The sequence below is a fragment of the Populus alba genome, chromosome 7 (assembly GCF_005239225.2).
Source record: "Populus alba chromosome 7, ASM523922v2, whole genome shotgun sequence".
NCBI lineage: Eukaryota > Viridiplantae > Streptophyta > Magnoliopsida > Malpighiales > Salicaceae > Populus > Populus alba.
In genome coordinates, this window is record NC_133290.1 from 11307178 (window position 1) to 11328890 (window position 21713).

The 21713-nt window shown below is 32.4% G+C and overlaps 1 protein-coding gene across 1 annotated transcript; it reads right to left on the minus strand.

Moving 5' to 3' along the window:
• Positions 1-203: 203 nt before the first annotated feature.
• On the minus strand, positions 204-1956 carry LOC118043537 (cytochrome P450 71AU50). The gene is made up of 2 exons (XM_035051551.2): positions 1002-1956; positions 204-919 (listed from the first exon to the last, which is right to left on the minus strand). The coding sequence occupies exons 1-2, from the start codon at positions 1878-1880 to the stop codon at positions 305-307; spliced, it is 1494 nt and encodes a 497-aa protein (XP_034907442.1). The 5' UTR covers positions 1881-1956; the 3' UTR covers positions 204-304.
• Positions 1957-21713: the final 19757 nt, after the last annotated feature.

The window sequence follows — 21713 nt, forward strand, 5'->3', positions numbered from 1 at the left end:
ATTGAACTCACTATCTTGAAGTCCTCCAAGCCCAGCTTCTAATTTTTTATTTTTTTCTTTGTTGGTTGCCATTATAAGATATAGTTGTGATACCAATGATAGGTCCAGTCAAAGCAATTACAATTGCTAATTAGATAAAATTCCTCTTAGGGTTTTAATGATATTCATTATTGACTCTGAATAATCATATTCATTATTGCATAAAGAAAGGGTTTAAATACAAGGGAAAGACAATCCCTAAACGATCACACTTCCAACAGAGAATATTAATTAACTAGAAATCGAAACATTGCTCAAGCCATAATCAGAGGTGAAGGCGATAAGTAGGAATGGCGCACAGATGGTTTGCTCTCGGGGTTACAAGACCAAACGCCTCAGTCATGTCCAATTCCTCCGGCAACATATTGTTAGGAAGCTCCCACTCAAAGCAATGCACCAGCTGTGCCACAATTTGCCGAACCATGGTTAGTCCCAAATGCATTCCAGGGCAGCCCCTGCGCCCAGCCCCGAAGGGGAGAAGCTGGAAATCGCGTCCACGAAGATCTATGTTACTCCCAGCAAACCTCTCTGGAATAAACTTATCCGCATCAATCCAAGCACTTTGGTCGCGTCCAATAGCCCAGACGTTTACAAGAACACGTGTTTTTTGCGGGATGAGGAAGCCATCTATAGTGCAATCTTCCACTGACTCGTGAGGGCCAAGTAGAGGTGCCGCTGGATGGAGCCTGAAAGCTTCCTTTATAACCATGTGCAAGTACTCCAAGCCCTCCAAGTCTGATTCTTCCACCATTCTATCCATGCCTATTTTCTCTTCCAGCTCTTTCTGGACTTTCTTCATTACTCTTGGATGCTTGATGAGCTCGGAGAGAGTCCACTCAATTGCTGTGGCTGAGGTGTCCATTGAGCCTAGAAGCATGTCCTGAAAGAGAAAGGTACAGATTTAAGGATAATCATGTAATTTATGTGTGCTGCTTACTAACAGTTATTTTAAATCTATTTACCAAGATTATGGCTTTGATGTTGTCTCGACCAATACGATACTCAGTTTCTTCAGATCCCAAGAAGTCCAACATGACATCAACAAAATCTTTGGTTCTGTTTTCGTCCTTGAACTGAATGTGCTCATCAATAATCTTCTCGAAGAAGTCATCAAAAAGCTTGCCTACGGCCTTCATGCGCTTTGTAAGACCCTGAAGGTCAAGTGGTGCAATTGGAGGGATGTAATCTCCCAAGTTAAAACTTGCTGCTAAACGCATGACCTCATGAGTCACTGGTTTGAAACCCTTCTCATCAAATTCCTTTTCCAAGTATTTCTTTCCTAAAACCATCCTACAACTGATGTCAGCGCTTAGAGATGAGACCTTGGCACCAAGATCAACGGCAACACGCTCACGAGAAGCATCTTTAATGTAGTCAATCAAGAGGTCAAGCTCTTCTTTCCTCGTGGACATGAAAGAATTTATTTTATGGTTGCTAAGCAACTCAAGGGTACACATCTTCCGCACGTTGCGCCAATAAGAGCCATATCGAGCGAATGATAAGTTCTTCTGCTCGTAAGAGATATGCTTCGCAGCCTCATTTGATGGCCTACTAGCAAAGACGAGGTCATTGGTCTTAAGAATCAATTCGGCAGCCTGAGGCGATGAGATAACTACAGTAGGCACCAAGCCCAACCGCATATACATGATAGGGCCATACTTCTTTGCTAGTCGATGCAAGTCATGGTGAGGGAACTTCCCTAACAAATGTAAGCTACCAAATATAGGAAACCCTATTGGACCCGGGGGTAACTTGCTATCCTTAATCTTTCTTTTCGACAGCCAAGCTCGGAGGAAGAAAGCGAGCGCAATCAAGGCTAGAGTGGTTACTATCCAAGCCATGCTATGTCTAATGTATTAAGGTTGGTCTCTATGCTCTATCTTAAGTAAAGCAAACCTAAATCCAACTCTTGCTTCATATAGAGAAGATGCTAGCTACACATATATAGTCGTAACTAGGGAGATGATAACAGGAAGAAGACAAAGTGGGGAGAAGTTCAATGTCTTTGTTTGTATCGCTTCTTGTTTTTTCTTTCGAAGAAACGGATCAATTGTGCAAAACAAATTTAGTGATATTTTATTATCTATCTAAAGTCAAACCACGTAATTTAGTGAGATTTTATTTTTGTTTATATGTAGAAAGCTATTTAGAAAAGTCAAAAATATTTTAATATATTTATTGATATATAATTATTTTAACAACTCGACATGATATAGTTTTTACTAGTTACATGCCCCACGCGATGCCGCTGGGTCAATTATTTTTTGCATTTCAAAAATAGTTAAGATCTAAAAGTGTTAGGTTTTTTTGTAAAGTTATACCAAAAAGTCTCAGTTTTGGTTGCATCGCCTGATCCAAGAGTAATGTTTATAATATTAATAATAACATTAAAGTGGGTTAACCCTTAGCATAAAAGTGTCTGGACTACAATACCAGATCCAATAGCATTGGACATGGGTCTGACTGCAAGGTCGTGTCATAAAAGTGTAATAATTAAATAGATTAGTTAAAAAAAAACTAACAGGAAGAAAAAAACTAATGAGAAAAAAGAAAAAAAAATATGAATTAATTGGGTTAACCCTTCAAACCAGGTTAACTTGTCATACCTTGAAATCGCATCATGAAAGTTTGATAATTAAAAAAAATAAAAAATTAATGGGTTAACCCATAATTAACTGGGCTAACTCGTCAAACCAGGTTAATCTGTCAAATCCGGAATCCGTGTAATGAAAGTTTGATAACTAAATAGAAAAAAAATAACAATTTAAATTAAACGGCTAAAATTAATTAAAAAAAAAAAACAAAAGGCATCAGCCTTTTCAATGTGGACTGCACTGTGCAGTCCACAGTCAAAGGCATAAAAAAAAAAAAAAAAAAACTAAAGGCATCAACCGAAAACTATTTAGAAAAAAATTTAATATTAATAAACTAAATTAATTAAATAAAATTAAATAAAAATAAAAAAATAAAATAAAATAAACCTCTAAGAAGAAAAAAAAATACTAAATAGAAAGAAATTTAATGTTAACAAACCAAACTAAACGAAAAAAATAATTAAAAAAGAAAAGAAAAAAAGCAAAAAAAATTTCAGGTTAACTTGTCAAACCAAGTTAATCCGTTAAACCCGGAATCCATGTCATGAATGTTTGGTAACTAAATAAAAAAAAATGAACATTAACAAACTAAACTAAACAAAAAAAAATTAATTAAAAAGAAAAAAAAATTCAGGTTAACTCGTTAAACCATGCTAATCCGTTAAACCCAAGATCTGCGTCATGAAAGTCTGATAACTAAATAAAAAAAAATTAACATTAACAAACTAAATTAAACAAAAACATTTATGAAAATAATAATAAAAAAAAATTGACGGGTCAACCCGGAATTAACTGGGTTCACCTGTTAAACTCGGGATATGTGTCATGAAAGTCTAATAACTAAATATAAAGAAATTTAACATTAACAAACTAAACTAAACGAAAAAAAATTAATTAAAAAGAATAAAAAGCAAAAAAAAAATCTATTTTAACTTGTCAAACCAAGTTAATTTGTTAAATCCGGTAAACGTGTTATGAAAGTCTGACAACTAAATAAAAAAAATTAAACATTAAGAAACTAAATTAAACAAAAAAAAATTGTAAAAAAAAAAAAAACAAAGGAAGAAGCAAAAAAAAATCCAAAAAACATAAAAAAGAAAAACAGCTAAAAAAACTAAGACAACTTAAAAAAAAAACGCCTAAGAAATCAGAGTTTTACTGTGAAAATGAAAAAAATAATTAAAAAGAAAAACCAGAAAAAAAAAATCTGAGTTAACCCGTTAAACCTGGAATGCGTGTTATGAAAGTTTGCGATAGAAAAACATTTAACATTAACAAAAAAAGTTTTAAAAAAGTATCCATTAAAAAAAACAAAGAAAAAATGAAGAAAAAGAAAAGCAAAAAGTAAAAAAAAAATCTGAATTAATTGGGTTAATCCTCAAACCAAGTTAACTCATCAAACCTGGGATTCGCGTCATCAAAGTTTAATAACTGTATAGAAAAAAAAAATTGACGCGTTAACCCATAATTAATTTGGTTAACCTACGAAACCAGGTTAACCCATAATTAAGTTGGTTAACCTATGAAACCAGGTTAACCCATAATTAATTTAACAAAAAAATTAATTAAAAAGAAAAACCAGAAAAAAAAATCTGGGTTAACTCGTTAAACCTGAAATGCGTGTTATAAAAGTTTGAGATAAAAAAAAATTAACATTAAATTTTTTTTTTAAAATATCCATTAAAAAAAACAAAGAAAAAATGAAGAAAAAAGACTTAAAAATAAAGAGCAAAAAGTAAATTAAAAACAAAAAAAAAAAAAGACAGCTCAGCTTTTATCGTGGACTGCACTGTGCAATCCACAATAAAAAACTGAGCCCTTTTAGTTATAGTTTAATTTTGTTCATATTCCATTGTGTGAAAAGGACAAATTGATTCCCTTGTAACATTATTTTCTTTCTAATTTCAGCTTTTGGTACAGCTGAGATACCAATTTCTAATCTTTGTTCTGTACGTATGTATGTACGTACGTCGACAGGGGTTACTTCATATTGTATTACAAGTCAAACTTACCGTATCGATTAGTATAAAAAACACATGTTCAACAATAGCAATAATTAATGTCAAACACTTCAAACACACAATAAAAAACAAACAATACAAAAAATTTAAAATTTTCTCATATAAGCGGAAGAGCGTAAGTATAAATAATTGTACATTAAGTATCCAGTCCTTGTCTATATTTAATTAATTAAAAAAGAAAAAGCGAGTGAAATTAAAAAGAACAAAATTATATCGTATGCTTTGATTTATAGGAGAACGAAGGGTTAGAGAAGGGAAAAGATGTAAATTAATAATTAAGAAAATACCATATCATCATTCCCTCATTCTATCCATTTTGGGGAGATAAAAAAAGGCATAGTCATAGTCATGGACGACAGGTTTTTTTTTTTTTTTTTTGTGACTATTTGCTCTAAGGCTAGACCAGAGAGATGAACAGCTCTCAAGTGAACGAAACGGTAATGATAAATTAAATTGTTGATGCTACTTTAGATCGTTTTATTTTTCTTAATCTTATCCTAAGAAAAAAATAAATTTTATCAGTAATTTTATTGGTTTTTGTCGATTTTCTAGTAATGATAGCACCTTTTCCATCCTCTCAGACAAGGGAAAATAATTTCTACTCTACCAAACACAATTTACCCTCTAAACCAATGTTTCAGGCTCATATAAATTAGGAAGGAAAAAAGAATTAAGAGATAGGAACTTACTCAAAAAAGAGATCTTAGCTTTGTCAAGCTCGCACTTGTACAACCCCGGCACATTCACACATGAGTTATGTTATAGCAAAATTAACTGAACATTGCTGGAATGAAAATGACCTAAAAGCTGACTGTCTTTTCTTTTATTTTGTAAGGGCAATGGCAACGACTTGGACAGAAAAAAGTTGACATGTTTAGAAACACAGTGTAAAATGTGTTATTTTAAATTTCAAATTTTTATTTTTTATTTTATTTTTTTTTAATGTTTTCATACTATTTTGATATGCTGATATCAAAAATAATTTTTTAAAAATAAAAAAATTTATTTTAATATATTTCTAAGCAAAAATATTTTAAACCACAACCATTATCACCATCTTAAACAGGCCCTTAATCCCAAAAATTATTATTGGTGCACTTATTTTACAAATAATCCTTTATTATAAAACCTAACAGCTGACCATCATCAAACCATTAATCATTTCTATTGATGGATCAAGATTCATCAAAAAAAATTTAATTTTGATTTATTTTGTGTCTTTTAAGTAATTTAAAAATGTTTTAAGTTGATAAATTAATTTATTAGGTTTATTAAGTGAAAAAAACTCCATCTGAATTTTTCAGCCACCACTTTAATGATGAGAATCCAAGTAAGAAGACAACACATAATCTGATTTATATTAAAAATAAAAGATTCAAATGTCATCTATCCTTTAGAAGAAAAAAAAGTTCATAAGAGTGGGCTAGTTCAAGTAGTGCCATGGGTGCTAGGCCTTCTTACATTTGGTTAAACAATATGCCTCATATATCTCTTTGGCTCAACCGCTTGACATTTTTCTATAATTTTTTCAAGTATTTTTCCATTGAAGTTCATTATAGAGTAAAGTACTTAACATGATTTTTAAGTTGCTATTAATTTTTTTCCGTAGTTCTTAAATAATATTATGATTTTTTATGAGAATGTTAATATTTTATTTTTCAATTATTATGCATTTATTATGCCAAAAAAACAAAAACAAAATCTTCCAATATAAACCTAAAAGAGAGAAAAGTTGAGAGAACATGAGGAACAAAAAGAGAGGAGCTGCTGAGGGTGGCAACTAAAGCTGTCATTTGCAACAACTGTAAGGGAAGTGATGGGTACGTGTGAAAAACCTGGGAGTTGAGTCAATTGATGATTCTCTTCCTCCAAATATGTAATTTCTTATATCTCACTATCTCTAATTAGATTATCTTCTCCTTTAATATAGTTGATTTGTCGTGTAACAACCCTAAATTTTATACAATCGAATGCATTCTTAACAGAAATTAGGGTATTTTTTTTCAGCCAAAAATCTAATAGAGGTTACTCCATATTTTTAATACCAAGTTATCGTCTAAATACTTTTAATATCCTAAAAAAAAAAATCCAACATTTAACCTACCATCTGGGACTTCTTTGGCCCAAACATAAAAACAACCTCTTATTTTCTTCAATATCCACTCAAATAAACACAACTATTATATCATTCGATGAATATTACGAATAAAAGAACAATTAAATTAGTTACATCATAATACAAGACAAGTATTCATTCCTAAAAGTAAAAGTATATCAAAAAAGAAGTACAACAAACTTATAGATATGATTTAAAAATAATTACATTAGATTCATACTCCAAAATTAAGTTAGATATGTAAATACATTTTTTTTTCTTTTTGGTTTTGAATTATGTTACAAATTTTTTTTTATTCTTCCAAATAAATCATCTGATTAAACGAAAAGATATAAATTCATGAATCTACTACACAACTCGAGATACTGAAAATTTATTTAATATAAAATGCAATCAACTTTACATTCAAAGGTAATTTAATATATATATATATATATATATATTTATGCAGCATAATTATCAGATGTCAATAGTACAATTTTGAGGACAAACCAAAGTCATCTTTAACCTAAATTAGGCGTTCATTTTATTACTAAATCATTGATTCTTTAATTGTCCACTAACCGGGAAACTAATTTCATTCACCAGAAATTTTGTTTCCTCAATCGCTTATTGATCCCATTAACTAGGAAATTATTTTCTTAAATCACCCATTAACCAAGACATTAATTTAATTAACAAGGGAATCAATTCTCCAATTTTTTTTCTTGTTACATTTTTCAATTAAGATCAAGATACAATTAAAGAAAATTGTGACTACTACTTAGATAATAAATTAATTCTCCTTAAGGTGTTGAATACCTACCTGATGTTTGCATGCACAAAATAATCCCTTGTTGTTAAATAGGTCCTATGGCCTCTTCTGTACCAGCAGAATCATTATAGCATTTGTCATTCATCAACCATAAAGGTCAATTTTATTCTCCATATAGATTTTGAATTCTCAATTTAATCGCATTGAAAATTCTAAATTTTTATGATGTATAATTGTCACAACCTAACATCAAGTGTTTGATCCATCATAATTAAACATACATTTTATGCTAAATTCAATCAAACAATTACCATCTCCCTTAGAAAACTCAAAAGAACCAAAGAAAACTAGAAAAAGATAAGAAAAAATTTTCAAAACTAGACAATAACAAAAACGGTCTAACTATTTTGACAAATAGTCTTATCATTTTCTTAAATCGGTCTAGCCATTTCTCAAAATAGCTCATTATTTTTTGTTCTGGACAATTTCTCTTTTCTCTCTCTCTCTAGCTGAATGTAACATTAAAGAAGGAATATGAATAGTTTTCTTCTCATTTGTATAATTTTCCATAATACTTCAACATTACACAAAATCCTACAATTCTCAACAAAATGACAACATTCATAATCAAAGCATAACCAATATTTCCATTACAAATTAAACACAAGATTTCTATTTATTGTAAATTCATTCTCCACATTTCAACACGTGCTATAATAACTACAAACAAACAACATTCATGCATTATTTTAATTTTTCTCTAATATTTGGCTGGCACCACTACCTTCCAAAAGACTATGATTTTTCTTCATTTAATTATTATTCTAAGTTGCTTTTTTCTGCTTCTATCCCAATTACATTAAACAAGGCAAATCTTTCACATCCTCTAAATTTTCTCGTGAACCCTAGCCAAGAATTTCATGTTTGGTTTTTGATGTTTTTTATTAGTTTTTTAGATTCAAACATGTTTGTTTATGTTAGGGTGACTTGTTTTGATAAAGAAAGCATGTTTTAGACATCAAATATACCAATTCTTAGGGTTGATAGTGACTAGGTTACTGAGTTAATTTTCTAGGCAATGGCTGGGTTATAGGCAATGTTCTTCGTGTTCTTGGGAAGAACATTGCCTTACCCATTGATTTGGACCAATTTCGGTGCAGTTGATTACAGATACACCTTATTTATGCATAATTAACCAATAATCTAGTGTTTATTAGCATCAATAACATGTTAAAATTGTTTTAATCCTAAGATTTTAGTTTTGAACCAAAATTCATTTTGATCAAATTGTGATGATTCATTGATAATCGAAGTGAATGGATACTAGATTATTGATCCTTACATGATTTTTAGCATGTATGTGCTTTCTGTTTGTCCATATTTGGTTGAGAACTATGTTGTTGGGTTCAAGTTGAATGTTCTTCATTTGTTCTTCGTGTTCTTCTCAAGAACATTGCCTTAACATGATTTTGACTTGTTTTGTTTTATTAATTTTTCTATAACCCTTTTTTATGCATCAGTAACAAATAATCTAATGTTTATTCACATCAATAACATGATTTCAATTGCTTTTAATCATAGAGTTTCAATTTTGAACTGAAACTTATTTTGACAAAATTCATGATGTTTAAGTGGAAATTAAAGTGATTGGATGTTAAATTATTGATCTTTGCATGATTTTCAACATGTATATGCCTTTGTTTTAACCAAATCTTGTCTGATTTGGAACCCCTGTTATTGAGTTCATGTGTGGTGTTCTTTGTGTTCTTTATTTTTTTGGTGTTTGATTCATTTTGTTCAAAAAATTTTAAGATTTTATATTTTTTTGGTGTTTAATCTATTTTTTTACTTTGGTTTTGTTTTAGGGTTGAATTGTTTTAGTGTTTAATTGTCTTTACAGTTATAATTTGGATATTTTTTTTTACCATGCCATTCAGGGCATTTCTCATGTAAAGTTTGACTTCGAGCCTATGTTAGAGTTATACATGACCATATAGAATTATTTTTTTCTTTGATTGTTATTGGGTTAAATAGCCTAGGCCTATCAAGGTTATTTTTTTTTTAAATGATGATTTATTAGAATTACAACATCCTATATTAGAATCCTATTCTATAATATGATCAAGATTGTAATATTATTTTTAAATATAGATATCAAACTCATGATGATTTTTATTATAATATCCATAAATTTAAGAAAGCATGTTGACAAAATAAATCAAAATAATATATTTTGAATTAAAATTCAATCAATACAATCACTAGCTAGGATGGAAATCAAGTACCACGTCAAAAGACTTAAAAAATTGAAGATTGTAATTTATTTTCAATCATCTTATTTTTTTAACAAAGTATATATTGTTTTAAAATCATGCTTTTTAAAATCAAAAGATATTTTTATAAAAATAAAATTTAATATTTTATTTTTGTCCATAAATGGATAGATATGAATGGAGAAATATATCTAAAAATTTAATCGGACTCTAAGGTATAGTTTTTAGATGCTAGGGCAGCCTCACTTTTTTTTTTTTTATTTAAAAAAAAACAAAACTTAGGAAAACCTCACAGATCAATTGTTAAGAAGACAAAGTCAAGATGACAAACCTAAGAAGATCTCACACATGATAAGTGAGGAATGTCACCTGTAGGCTCTAACTAGTTAACGAAATTATTAGATTAAGCAATGCGGAATTAAAAGCACATGATGTATTAGTAGCAGTGCTGCCTGTTATTTTTATTAAATGAAATTAATAATACTAAAAATGATAATCACAGAGATTTGCTTCCATATTTGATTTTTTAGATTTGCTGTACCCGTAACTCCAAAAACATTATATTATTACCAATAATGCACGCACTCAATAATTTTCTCTAATTAATTATTGGATCTTCTTGCCATATATTCCACTCATGGCTCTGTATATATATATATATATATCAGCAAATTAAACTACAAGTCACATTAGTGTTCTTATTTAAAAAAAAAAAAAAAAAACAGATCAAGGAAAAGGATACCAAAATCAAACATGAAAGGTGTCTCTGTGATCTTCCTGCTCCTTCTGCTCATCTTTGCTGTGACTGCTGGTAATCCCAATTTCTCTATCGAACAGTTTCATGCAACACTTGAATGATCATCAAGGAATACTAATATTCCTTTTATTATATTTATTGTTTCCTTAAATTAGCTATATGTTTTTTATTGATTAATCTTATGTTATTTTGATGAGTATTTAATTCAAGATTTGTGATTTCACGTACCAAATTACATTGTGTGTACGCAGGAAACAAGCATATGATGGTGGATGCAAAGCTTTGTAAAAAAAGTTCATTCCCCACGAATGAGTGCATAGCTATGAATTGTGATTCGGATTGCAAGGAAATTTATGGAAGCAAGGCTAGAGGGGTCTGTAATGGTTTTCTTTTCTGCAATTGTTTTCTGCCTTGCTAGTTTCTGCAATAGCCATCTATGATGCCCACTTTGCGTGGCAGTCTTGGCACATCAAGATGTAATGTCAAAACAAATAACTAGGTGTTGTTATAACCCAATTTTTGACCATTTTATTTTTATTATTATTATTTTATTTATGGAAAAGGATGAAAAAATTGATGAAAAAATAATAATGATGATGAAATAAATAAAGAATGAGTTAAATTTTGGGTTAAGGGCAATATGAATGGAAGTTTTGGGGTTTAATTAAACTTTGGAATTAATCTAATTAAGTTTGGAATTAATTTGTTTAATTAAGGGTTTAATTGAAGAATTGATAAATTTTGAGACTTAATTAAGCTTAAAATTAATTGAATTCATCCAATCAAGGATTTAATTGGAGAATTGATAAGTTTTGAGACTTAATTAAGCTTGGAATTGATTTAAATAATCCAATTAAGGGTTTAATTGGAGAATTGATAAGTTTTGAGACTTAATTAAGCTTGAAATTAATTTAATTAATCCAATCAAGGGTTTAATTGGAGAATTGATAAGTTTTGAGACTTAATTAAGCTTGGAATTGATTTAATTAATCCAATTAAGGGTTTAATTGGATAATTAATAAGTTTTGAGACTTAATTGGACTTGGATTTAATTAAATTAATGAAATCAGGGACTTAATTGAAGAAATATTAACGTTTGGGGCTCAAATTGCGTAATTAAAATCCAAGGATCACATTGGAAAAGGCGCTCAAATGCAGGGGCCAATTACAGTTTAGACTAGGGGCTAAATTATAAGAATTTTAAAACTGCATGGGCTAAAACGTAAAATGGCCGTTTTTATCTCCCAAACGGCGTCGTTTTGAAGACGTTGTCAGCTGTTCTTCTTCTTCCTTTAAGCCAGTAGCCGTTGCCGCAGTAAAGTAGGCAGAACGTTGCAGCAGTAATGGCCGTCCGTTGGCTTCAGTTATGGCTGCCTTAATGGTGGTCTACCCTCAGCCTACCACCCGTAGAAGCCTATATAAACTGAGCAACACCGAGAGGAAGGGGATGGTTGCAGAGTTGGAGAGTTAGAGAGAGAGAGGGCAGAACCGAAAAGCCACTGGTGATCACAGAACCAGTGGCAGAAAAAACCCAGGGGAAAGAAAAGGAGGAGAAAAAGTGAAGCGCAAACCAGACAAACAATAAAATACCCAGAATGCAAGCAAAGTGAACAAGCGAAAACAGAGAAACTACGAGCATTGATCAGCCTGGGCATTCGTCTCCAGCTGCACCACTCCGAACCATCAGAAGCAAAGGAAGAAACCCAGAAAAAAATAACAGCAGATAAAGAAGAACGACCCAAACTCAGTCAAAACAAAAACCCACAGAAAGCCGGCATCATCATCATCTTCTTAGTTCCTTCATCTCAAGAACCGAGAAACGAACGACCACAAAAAACACCAGAGAAGACAGTGGGCACAGAAGGAAGACAAAGGAAAGCAGAAGGGAAGAATCTAAGCAGAGGAAGGCCACCGTGACCAGCACCACCGTCGCTATCGTTGCTACTGCTTTCGGTTTTTCCAAAACCAAGTAAGTAGGCTTCACTTCCCCCCACTTTTCATTTTAATTCACTCTCTTTACCTGCACATGCACGCGTGATTTAATTCACGCGTGCTTTATGTTGCCCAGCTGGGTCCTGCCCAGCCCATGGGGTCAGCTCAGCCCAAAAAATAAAAAAAAAATAGAAAAAATAGAAAAATAAAAAGCAGAAAAATAAAAAAAATAAAAAAATATGTATGCATGAATAAAAATAATGTAAATTTATTGGTTTATTCACTGACGCCAGAGTCAGGAATAAAAATACCAATTTAAATTTATATTATTTTTATTCATTGTATTTTTATTTTATTTAGCTAGAAAAATAAACAAATATGTGCATGCGTAAAAATAAATTTATTTTTATTTATTTATTCATTGGCGTTAGAGTAGGGAATAAAAAATATTGATTTAATTAATTTTCATAGCTATGAATTTTTACCAACGCTAGAGTTGGAATTATTCGAGCTCAAATATTTACTGGCGCTAGAGTCAGGAATATTATAGACAAATCATTACAGCATAAATTAATAAATATTTAGCAATTTAAGACAAAACCAACAATGCAGTCTGCCTTAGGCAGAACGTTTAAGGGGTGATAATATCTTCCCTTTTACGTAACCAATCCCGAGTCATAGAATCTCTGTTGACTAGTTAGGGTTCCTAGTGACCATAATACTAGGTGGCGACTCCTCAAACAAGATATTTTTTTCTAAAAGAACCGGATGCCAGAATCTGTTCTTTTTCCATAATTAATTCAAGAGAATTATTATTTTTTAGGGCCGCCGCGATGTCGGGTGCGACAGGTGTGACCAAAAAATAATAAATTAAAAGATTGTCTTATTTTTCATTATTAACCATGTGTTAAAACATGTGATTTGATTAAGAAATAATAAAATTATCTAGAAACAAATCAAAATTGTATACTTTGATATGAAATCCAATTAATACAATCATTAATTATAAAAAGAAATAATGCGCATATACTGAAGTTCTTTAACAATTTTTGCTTGACTATTGCCCTTGATTTTCCATCGCCCATGATTTTCCATCGCCCATTAGTTTCATAGTTTTCCATCATCATACTTACATCCGTACAAAATAAAAATCATATTTGGACTATATTTAATGAAAAGTTTTAGGCTATATTTAATGAAAAGTTTTTTCCATCATCATACTTACAATCAACCTATATTTAATGAAAAGTTTTAGACTATATCCCACAATTTTATTTTTTTTGTTGTCCTTACGATCACAATATGGAGATATTTTCTTACTACCCCATTCATGGCATTTCTCTTTATATTTCTTAAGTTACAAACTCAAATAAGGTTTGACTTTGATTTTTTATAGCAGACGGTACCGTTAAATATGGTCTCGTAGAATTATTTTGTTCTTTTATTGTTATTGGCTTGAATAACCTTAGTTTATTGAGGTCATTTTTTTTCAAAATAATCATTAAGATTTCAATATTATCTATTTCACACTCATGAAGATTTTTCTTTAAAATATCCAAAAGTTTAAAAGGGCATGCTGAGAAAACAAATCAAGACATTTTGGATTGAAATCCAATCAATATAATCTTCAATTATGGTGGAAATCAAGTACCACATCAAAAGATTTTAAATGATTAAAGATTGTAATTTATTTTCATAATTGTTTGATTGTGTTTCTATATACCTTTTAATTTGTTAATTGTAATCATATATCATATCAATAAAGAAATCCTCTCTCTTAGTATTGTAATCTATACTAGGAAACATGCTCCCAACCTTCAAGCCAACAACAAACCTCCTTCTAACACAACCTTCTCGGCCTTTACCCCTTCTAAGTTCTTTTTTGAACGTTTCTCATCATGGTTAGATTATCATGACCTCAAAAAGACGCTTTCAAAGATTGGCCCTGTTACCAATTTATTTGTCTCCAGGAAAAAAACATCACAAGGGAGACGATTTGGTTTTGTTTCCTTCCTCTCCACTTTAAAAGAATCAGACATTTGTGACAGCTTGAACCTTATCTGGTTCGATTCATACAAAATTCGTGCAAACACAATCAGATTTTAAAAGCCTCCAAATGAAAAAAAAGCAAGACCTTGTTATAAAACCACAACAAAAAACCATGCCCAAACTCAGCTTCAAGGACACCCAGACCTTTGCTGAAGCTCTCTCTGTCACAAAGCATCCAAAGAAGACGGTGGTTTATTAGTCTATCCCCGATGACAAGGAATGACTTCTAAGAAGTTTAGTGGGATTCATAGCCATAGACATGGACTATGCTCACCTTGAGCATATAGTTCTTAAAAATGTCAAGCTGACAGTTGCCTTTCATTTTCTAGGAGCAAGCCAGGTAGTCATCACCTTTACAAATAGAGAATTTATGGAGAAAGAGCTAGTAAATGGATCCTCTGTTTTGGAAACATCATTCTCTCATCTGAAACCATGGAAAAAGGGAGCTAAAGCTATAAACAGATTTGTGTGGGTGTCTATACTAGGATTACCTTTGATAGGATGGAACAACAGATGTATTGAATCCATTATTCAGAAAGTAGGGAAGATGGTTGGATATGACATTACTAGCATGAGCCAAGGATCTCTCACGGGAGTAAAAGTGTTGCTGAGCATAACCTCATTTAAGACTCTAAATGAACGTGTTTTATTGGTTTTAGATGGTGATGAATTTTGAAATCTCAATCATGGAAATGAAACCGGATTTTAGTCCCCTTTTGTCTATAATCAAACACTCAATGGATGCAACATGGATTCAAACAATAGATGAAGAGTCATGCAGTGAATTTGCAACTTCAGATGAGGTTACGGCAGCGGGCACAAAGATTATTGACCCTGGCGGTGACCGTTGGGCAATGGATATTACTTTAATAGAGCAGCAGAAGGCGAATACAGATAGCGATTTCTCTCTTATCCTCTATCAAGGACACATTGGACCAACAAACAACTTGGATCATACTAACACAATTTAAAAAACCGCCTTCCTTTTTCCTGAAACAAAGGAAACACATAACCTCCAGACAAAAGATCAACATATGCACACTGCTATATAATAGCCACCCTCTGTAGTGTCATACGATAACAAATTAAAGGAAAACACGTAAAAGGTAACCGACAGTGATAATAGCACAGATGTCTCAGCACATTCAATTACAGGAGTGGGCCTTGTTAAAAAAAGCATCACAGGCTAGGTGAAAGGAACAAGGCTAATCAACAAGGCCATAAACTCATGTGTAATAGGGCTTAACACTTCTTCAGACCAGGTTTTAAGGCCCTCCTCCAAAATAGCCAGAACCTTGAATGTAGACCAGAACCAATTGTAGAAATCCTTCTTTAATTTCATACGTGACCTGGCAGAGCCCCAAGAAGTAATGGAAATGGAACTAAAGGAAAGAAAAAGGAAGAAGCTTAGACGAAACAGAAGACTTGGCCTTAAATATACATACAGAAAAGGGAAGAAAGTGAAGAAAGACAAGCATGCTTTGGCTCACAGTGGCATATCAGATGTTGTACCTAACTCCTACAAAAACACATCTCTAAAAGACAACTGCTCATTCCCTGCTATTAAGTCATCTACTAATAAACATGAAGATATTACCTCTAACCATGCATCCATGGATACAAAGACTAGTGATACACAGGATCATCTACTAACCCCTTTGAGCTCTCAGTGTAGCCAGCAGGCCTACTCAGAAGTGGTCAAGGAAAACAACAAGAATGTTAAAAGTAAAACAAGGAATCTAAAACTATTTTAAGCTAGTGGTAGTATAGCTAACACTACTAAGAAAGGCATCTCTTCTAATTCCCTTAATTTAGGAATTAAGCAAGGAAATGTTTTGTTCCAGATAGCCTACGAGAATAATCAAGCTGATGGTTTTGATAGAGAAAAAGAGACCTAGGAAATGTTACATGATGCAGCGGCTTTGGGCTTGGGAATCTTCCAAGATCTTATAGGGTATGAAGAGGGATTTTAGGGGAACATTGACAGAGAAGTAGACAAGTGGACATCAGCCAATCAATTGTAAGTTCCTCACCCTGCTAAGTTTTGATCTGTCTTGGTTTTGCTCTATCTATGCATATCTTTGCTTGGAACAGTTGTGGGTTTGGTATGTTAAACAAATGATATTTCATCTAAAATAGGTTGCTCAACAGTAATGTTGATATCTGCTTTCTATTAGAAACAAAAAAAGATAACTACTGCGATTCCTTCATCAAAAATTTGTGGAATGTTGTAACTGTTAAATGGGCTTTCCTAGACTCTGTAGGCAAATCAGGAGGGATCATAGTGATGTGGGATAACTCTATCTTTGAGGTTAATTCCATAAAATTTAAGGGGCAATGGATTAACCTATGCAGCAAACAAGTTAATTCTTCCTTTAACAGCATGGTAGTTGGTGTTTATGCTGCATCTTCTATGCAAGATCATGCTAAGCTATGGGAAGACATCACCATTCTAAAGTTTTCCTTTAAATTACGAATTGTGGTGCTAGGTGATTTTAATGAAACTCTTCATGCTTATAAGAGAAGTAGCGACTATATTAATCATTCAGGGTCAACTGTTCTCCGTAATTTCCTGTCTGATTGTGCTCTGATTGAATTCAAATTGCATGGTAGCCATTTCACTTGATTTAGGGGGGTTCCATAAGCTGTATTGACAAGGCCTTTTCATCTCCAGAATTCCACCTTTAGTTTCCATTTTTATCGCTCTGCCTTTACCCTAGGGGGATGTCTGATCACTGTCAATTGCTTCTTCAGACACCAAAGGTAGATTAGGGATGGAAGCCTTTCCATTTCATAAACTGTTGGTTGTCACACCCTTCATTCTCAGTTGATTTTGAGATCTTCTGGTCTGATAGCTGTAAGGAATTTTCGGGTGACTATAGATTGGTAAAGAAACTAGGAACTCTGGGGAAAAGATTGAGATAATGGAACAAATCCACCTTCGGTAATCAAAATTCAAAACCTGCAGACATTCAGAACTCCATCACAACCACCAAAGATTTAAGCGAGGTGCGCTTTCTATTTTAGACTGAAAAAACAAAGCTCAAGAATATAAACTCTGAGCTTTGGGAGGTTAGCAGGAAGGTTTAGGATATTTGGAAACAGAAATACAACAAAAACTGGTGCAAAATGGGGGATAAAAACACTCGTTTCTTCCACCTTTCAGCAAGTTTGAGGAATGGTCGCAACCACATCAGCAAGATTGAGTAGAACGGAAAATTTTTAGTCTCTCTAGATGACATCAAAAAGGGTGCTATCAACTTCTCAAATTTGTTTGCCAAGCCACAATACAGAAGAATTGAAATGGGAGGCTCGGGGTTCTCTAAAATTTTAAAAGCAAGATCAGTTTGGTTAGAAAGACTGCCTTTATTGGAGGAAGTGAACAAGCCGTATGGGATTGTGACGGTTGATTAGTACTTAAAAGTGCATGTTTATCAAGGTTTTATATCATCATTTTGCACTTGAAGTATCAATAACTCCTTAACTAAAGCATGTTTTATAATAACAAGTTTGATACTATAAGATACCTTAATTTATGGTAAATGCTCATCTTAAATGTAGGCCTATCACATAAATAAAAGGATTGATTGATGAGTTTAAGTATTGAAAGTGAAAGGACAAAGAGATGGCCAAACTTAGAAAAGAGATGCTGGTGCAGTCTAAACCGGAACATTGCTCGGTAATTGGATCATATCTACAGCTCTAGATCTCGGATTTAGGTCCATTTTATTTGGATGGAAAGGTAAGACATAGGCCTACAACTTTCATGAGGAACCCAAGATGTAAAAAGGCCGTTTTGTAGTCCAAATTGTAGTAACAACAAAGAAGTCCGAAGCTGTCCTGAAGCCTAGACACTGTTCAGTGTTTAGCCCATATCTTGAATTCTAGAAGTCTAAATGACCTCATCTTTTTTTTGTTGGAAAGATGAGACAATTTCCTGAGGATTTTGAGGATTTTGTGCAAATTATGATGTTAGAAATGACGTCTTGTTCAGACAAGAAGATAAGGATTGTCACCAAGTCAAGATGTGGCCACCCACTCATCAATTAGTCAACAAATCAATAGTTCCAAATTTTGGCCTATAAAAGGAAGCATTTACCATGTATTGAGGCATCTTGGTTTCTAGATCATGCTCTTGCTTTCTCTCTTTGTATTGCTTATGTTTTGTTTTCATTAATATCAAGTTTATGCACTTCATTTCCTTTCCTTTACTTAGTTAACTTCTTTCTCATTTATGTTCTTATCTTGTTCATTTATGTTTCTTTCTTTCATTATGTTTAGCTAAGTAAATTATGTCAAGGTGAAAAGGGTACACTAATGGTGTAAGAATAAGTATAATATAAACTTAACATGGACCTTAATGTTGGATACTAACATGTTTTATATTTGTTATCTTGTTCACTTTTAATACTTTGGTTGTTAAATGGTTAATCTAGATTTATGTTGTGTAACACTTGGTACAACAAATACTTGGCACTTTCATAGCCGATATTGTATGGTATAACCGACACCTGAGCTATGAAAGGAACTTGATTTGTTGTTAACATAAGTTATAATCATGAATGCCTGACAACATTTACAAGTATTAGCATTATTCGAATAAGATAGCTAATGTAATCATGTTAACAAATTATAATCTGATTGGAACCTCCTTTATGTATGGTTTCTAATTGAGTAATAAGAGTTTATACTATACTTGTTTGAAGTACCATTAGTGGATCCTCTAACCTTGACATTTGTTTTTATTATTGTTTAATCCTTACATCAACCTTACCTCTCAAAGCTCTCTTTATTATTACTACTACTGTTATTATTATTTACATTCTTGTTATATTTTACGTACGTTAAGTATGCTTTGTGTTTGATCAAGGATCCTGACATTGTTGGTCTTGCCTTGTTCATTTGTATCAGAAATCTGTTTATATTATATAATATATCTCTTTGATCTTTTCATAAACTTAGTATATAGGCTGGAAACTTGTGACCTGATCTTTTAGATCATTCTTAGGTATAACAATGCCACGTACTGAGTATTATTATTATTACTATTATTGTTATTATTGTTGTTATTATTGTTGTTGTTGTATTGTTATTTATAATTTATACAATTAACCTCTCTGTAGTTTGACCCCGGTCTTGCCGAGTTATTTATTACTTCAACACTCCTGCACTTGGGAAAAGACATCAAGCTTTTGGTCGTGTCAACGATTCAAAAGCCCCCGGTCTTGACGGGTTCACCTTCTTCTTCTATAAAAAGATATGGAATCTTATCAGCTCCGACATATTTGTGATGGTAAAAGAAGTTTTCAGAACAAGTCAATTACCAAAAGGGATCGGCTCGTCCTTTGTGACTTTAATCCTGAAGACTAAGGGGCTGAGCAGATTCTCCTAATTTAAACCGATTAGTTTGATTCATGGGTTATATAAAATGCAAAATTATTGCTCACTAGGCTCCGAAGCATTCTGCTAGATGTGATAAGTGCAAACCAGTCTACTTTCATTGCTGGGCATCAAATTCTAGATGGGTTCATGATAACAAATGAGGTTATCCATGGTATTCATAGCAAGAAGGACCACAAGTTTTTGCTAAAGGTAGATTTTTATAAAGCCTTTGACTCGATTTTGTGGGAGCATATTGATTCTACATAGGCTATATGGGTTTCGGGTCTCATTGGAGGAAACTGATTTTTGAATGTTTGTCCGCATCTAAATTGGCCATCCTAATTAACAGCTCTCCTAGCATAGAATTTAGTATGGAGAAGGGTCTCAGGCAAAGGGACCCCCCGTCTCTTTTCCTTTTTGACATAGTAGTTCAAGGGCTAACAATTTTATTCAACAAGGCATCAGATTTGGGTTACTTCAAAAGCTTACAAACTTTTCCAGGACATCACATAACCCATTTGCAGTATGCAGATGACACTCTAATTTTCATGTCAGATGATTATTCCTCTCTTCTGCATGCCAAGAGGATCCTACGCTGGTTTAAGATCATTTCAGGACTGAAAGTTAATTTCTATAAAATCTCACTTATAGGAATTAATTTGGATAACGAATATACTTCAGGTCTAGCTAACGCAATTTTCTATCGTAGTGACGCCTTCCCAGTCAGATACCTTAGGTTGCCTCTTGGTGCTAACCTAAATAGGTCTCCACTTGGAAATCGGTATTGTCCATAATCAAAGCAAAGTTAAACATACGGAAAGGGAAGTTTCTGAGCATGGCTTGGAGGAAATGTCTTATTAAATTTGTCTTAAACTCTCTACCTATATACTACATGTCTGTTTTTACAATTCCGAAGAGCATTACAAAAACTATATGCTCCATCAACCGTTGTTTGATCCTTTATTTGATCTTTACTACAACAAAAGTTACTACCACAATAGTAACATACGACAATGGAGGCGATGGTAGCATTAACCGGTTTGGTTGAACTAGAGCAACCAAATACAACTGCAAACTTTGAAGACCTTATGGCAAGAATGACTCAAGCCATAACTTAAAATCAAACTCAGACTCCAGCGGTAATGCATGATATTACTACAACACAAATTGGTATCAAACTTAATGATACTAATTATGCTTTATGGTCCTAAATTGTTGAGATGTTCATCTCAGGAAAAGACAAGCTAGGATATATAAATGGTGATCTTCCACAACCAGAACCAAATAATCCTTCATTTAGGAGATGGAGGAAAAAGAACTTTGTTGTAAAGGGATGGTTAATTCGCTCAATGAATCCATCCTTGGTGTTGATACCCAATTTTTGACCCATGTTTTTGATATATTTTCAAAAAAATCCAAAAAATAGAGAAAAACAAAGAAAATCCAAAAAATATGTTTTTAATATATTTTCGTCATTTTAGCATTTTCAACGTCGTCTAAAAAAGAATTTAAATTTTTAAAAGATTTTCAAATGCGTTCGACTTTTCACGCGTCAGTTTTAAAATCATTGATTTACTTCATTGAGTCGACGTTGATATTGCTCGTTTTCAAAAAATACAAAAAAAAAAAGAAAAATCAAAATTTACAAAAAAAAAAGAAGTTGAGGGACCAAGTTGAAAAACCTAGCAACATTTTGCCTATAAATACTGGTTTCCTCAACACATTCAAGTGGGGGGGGCAATTTTGAAATATCAGAAAATACAAAAAAAAATAACCTAACCCTAAACCTATCTCTA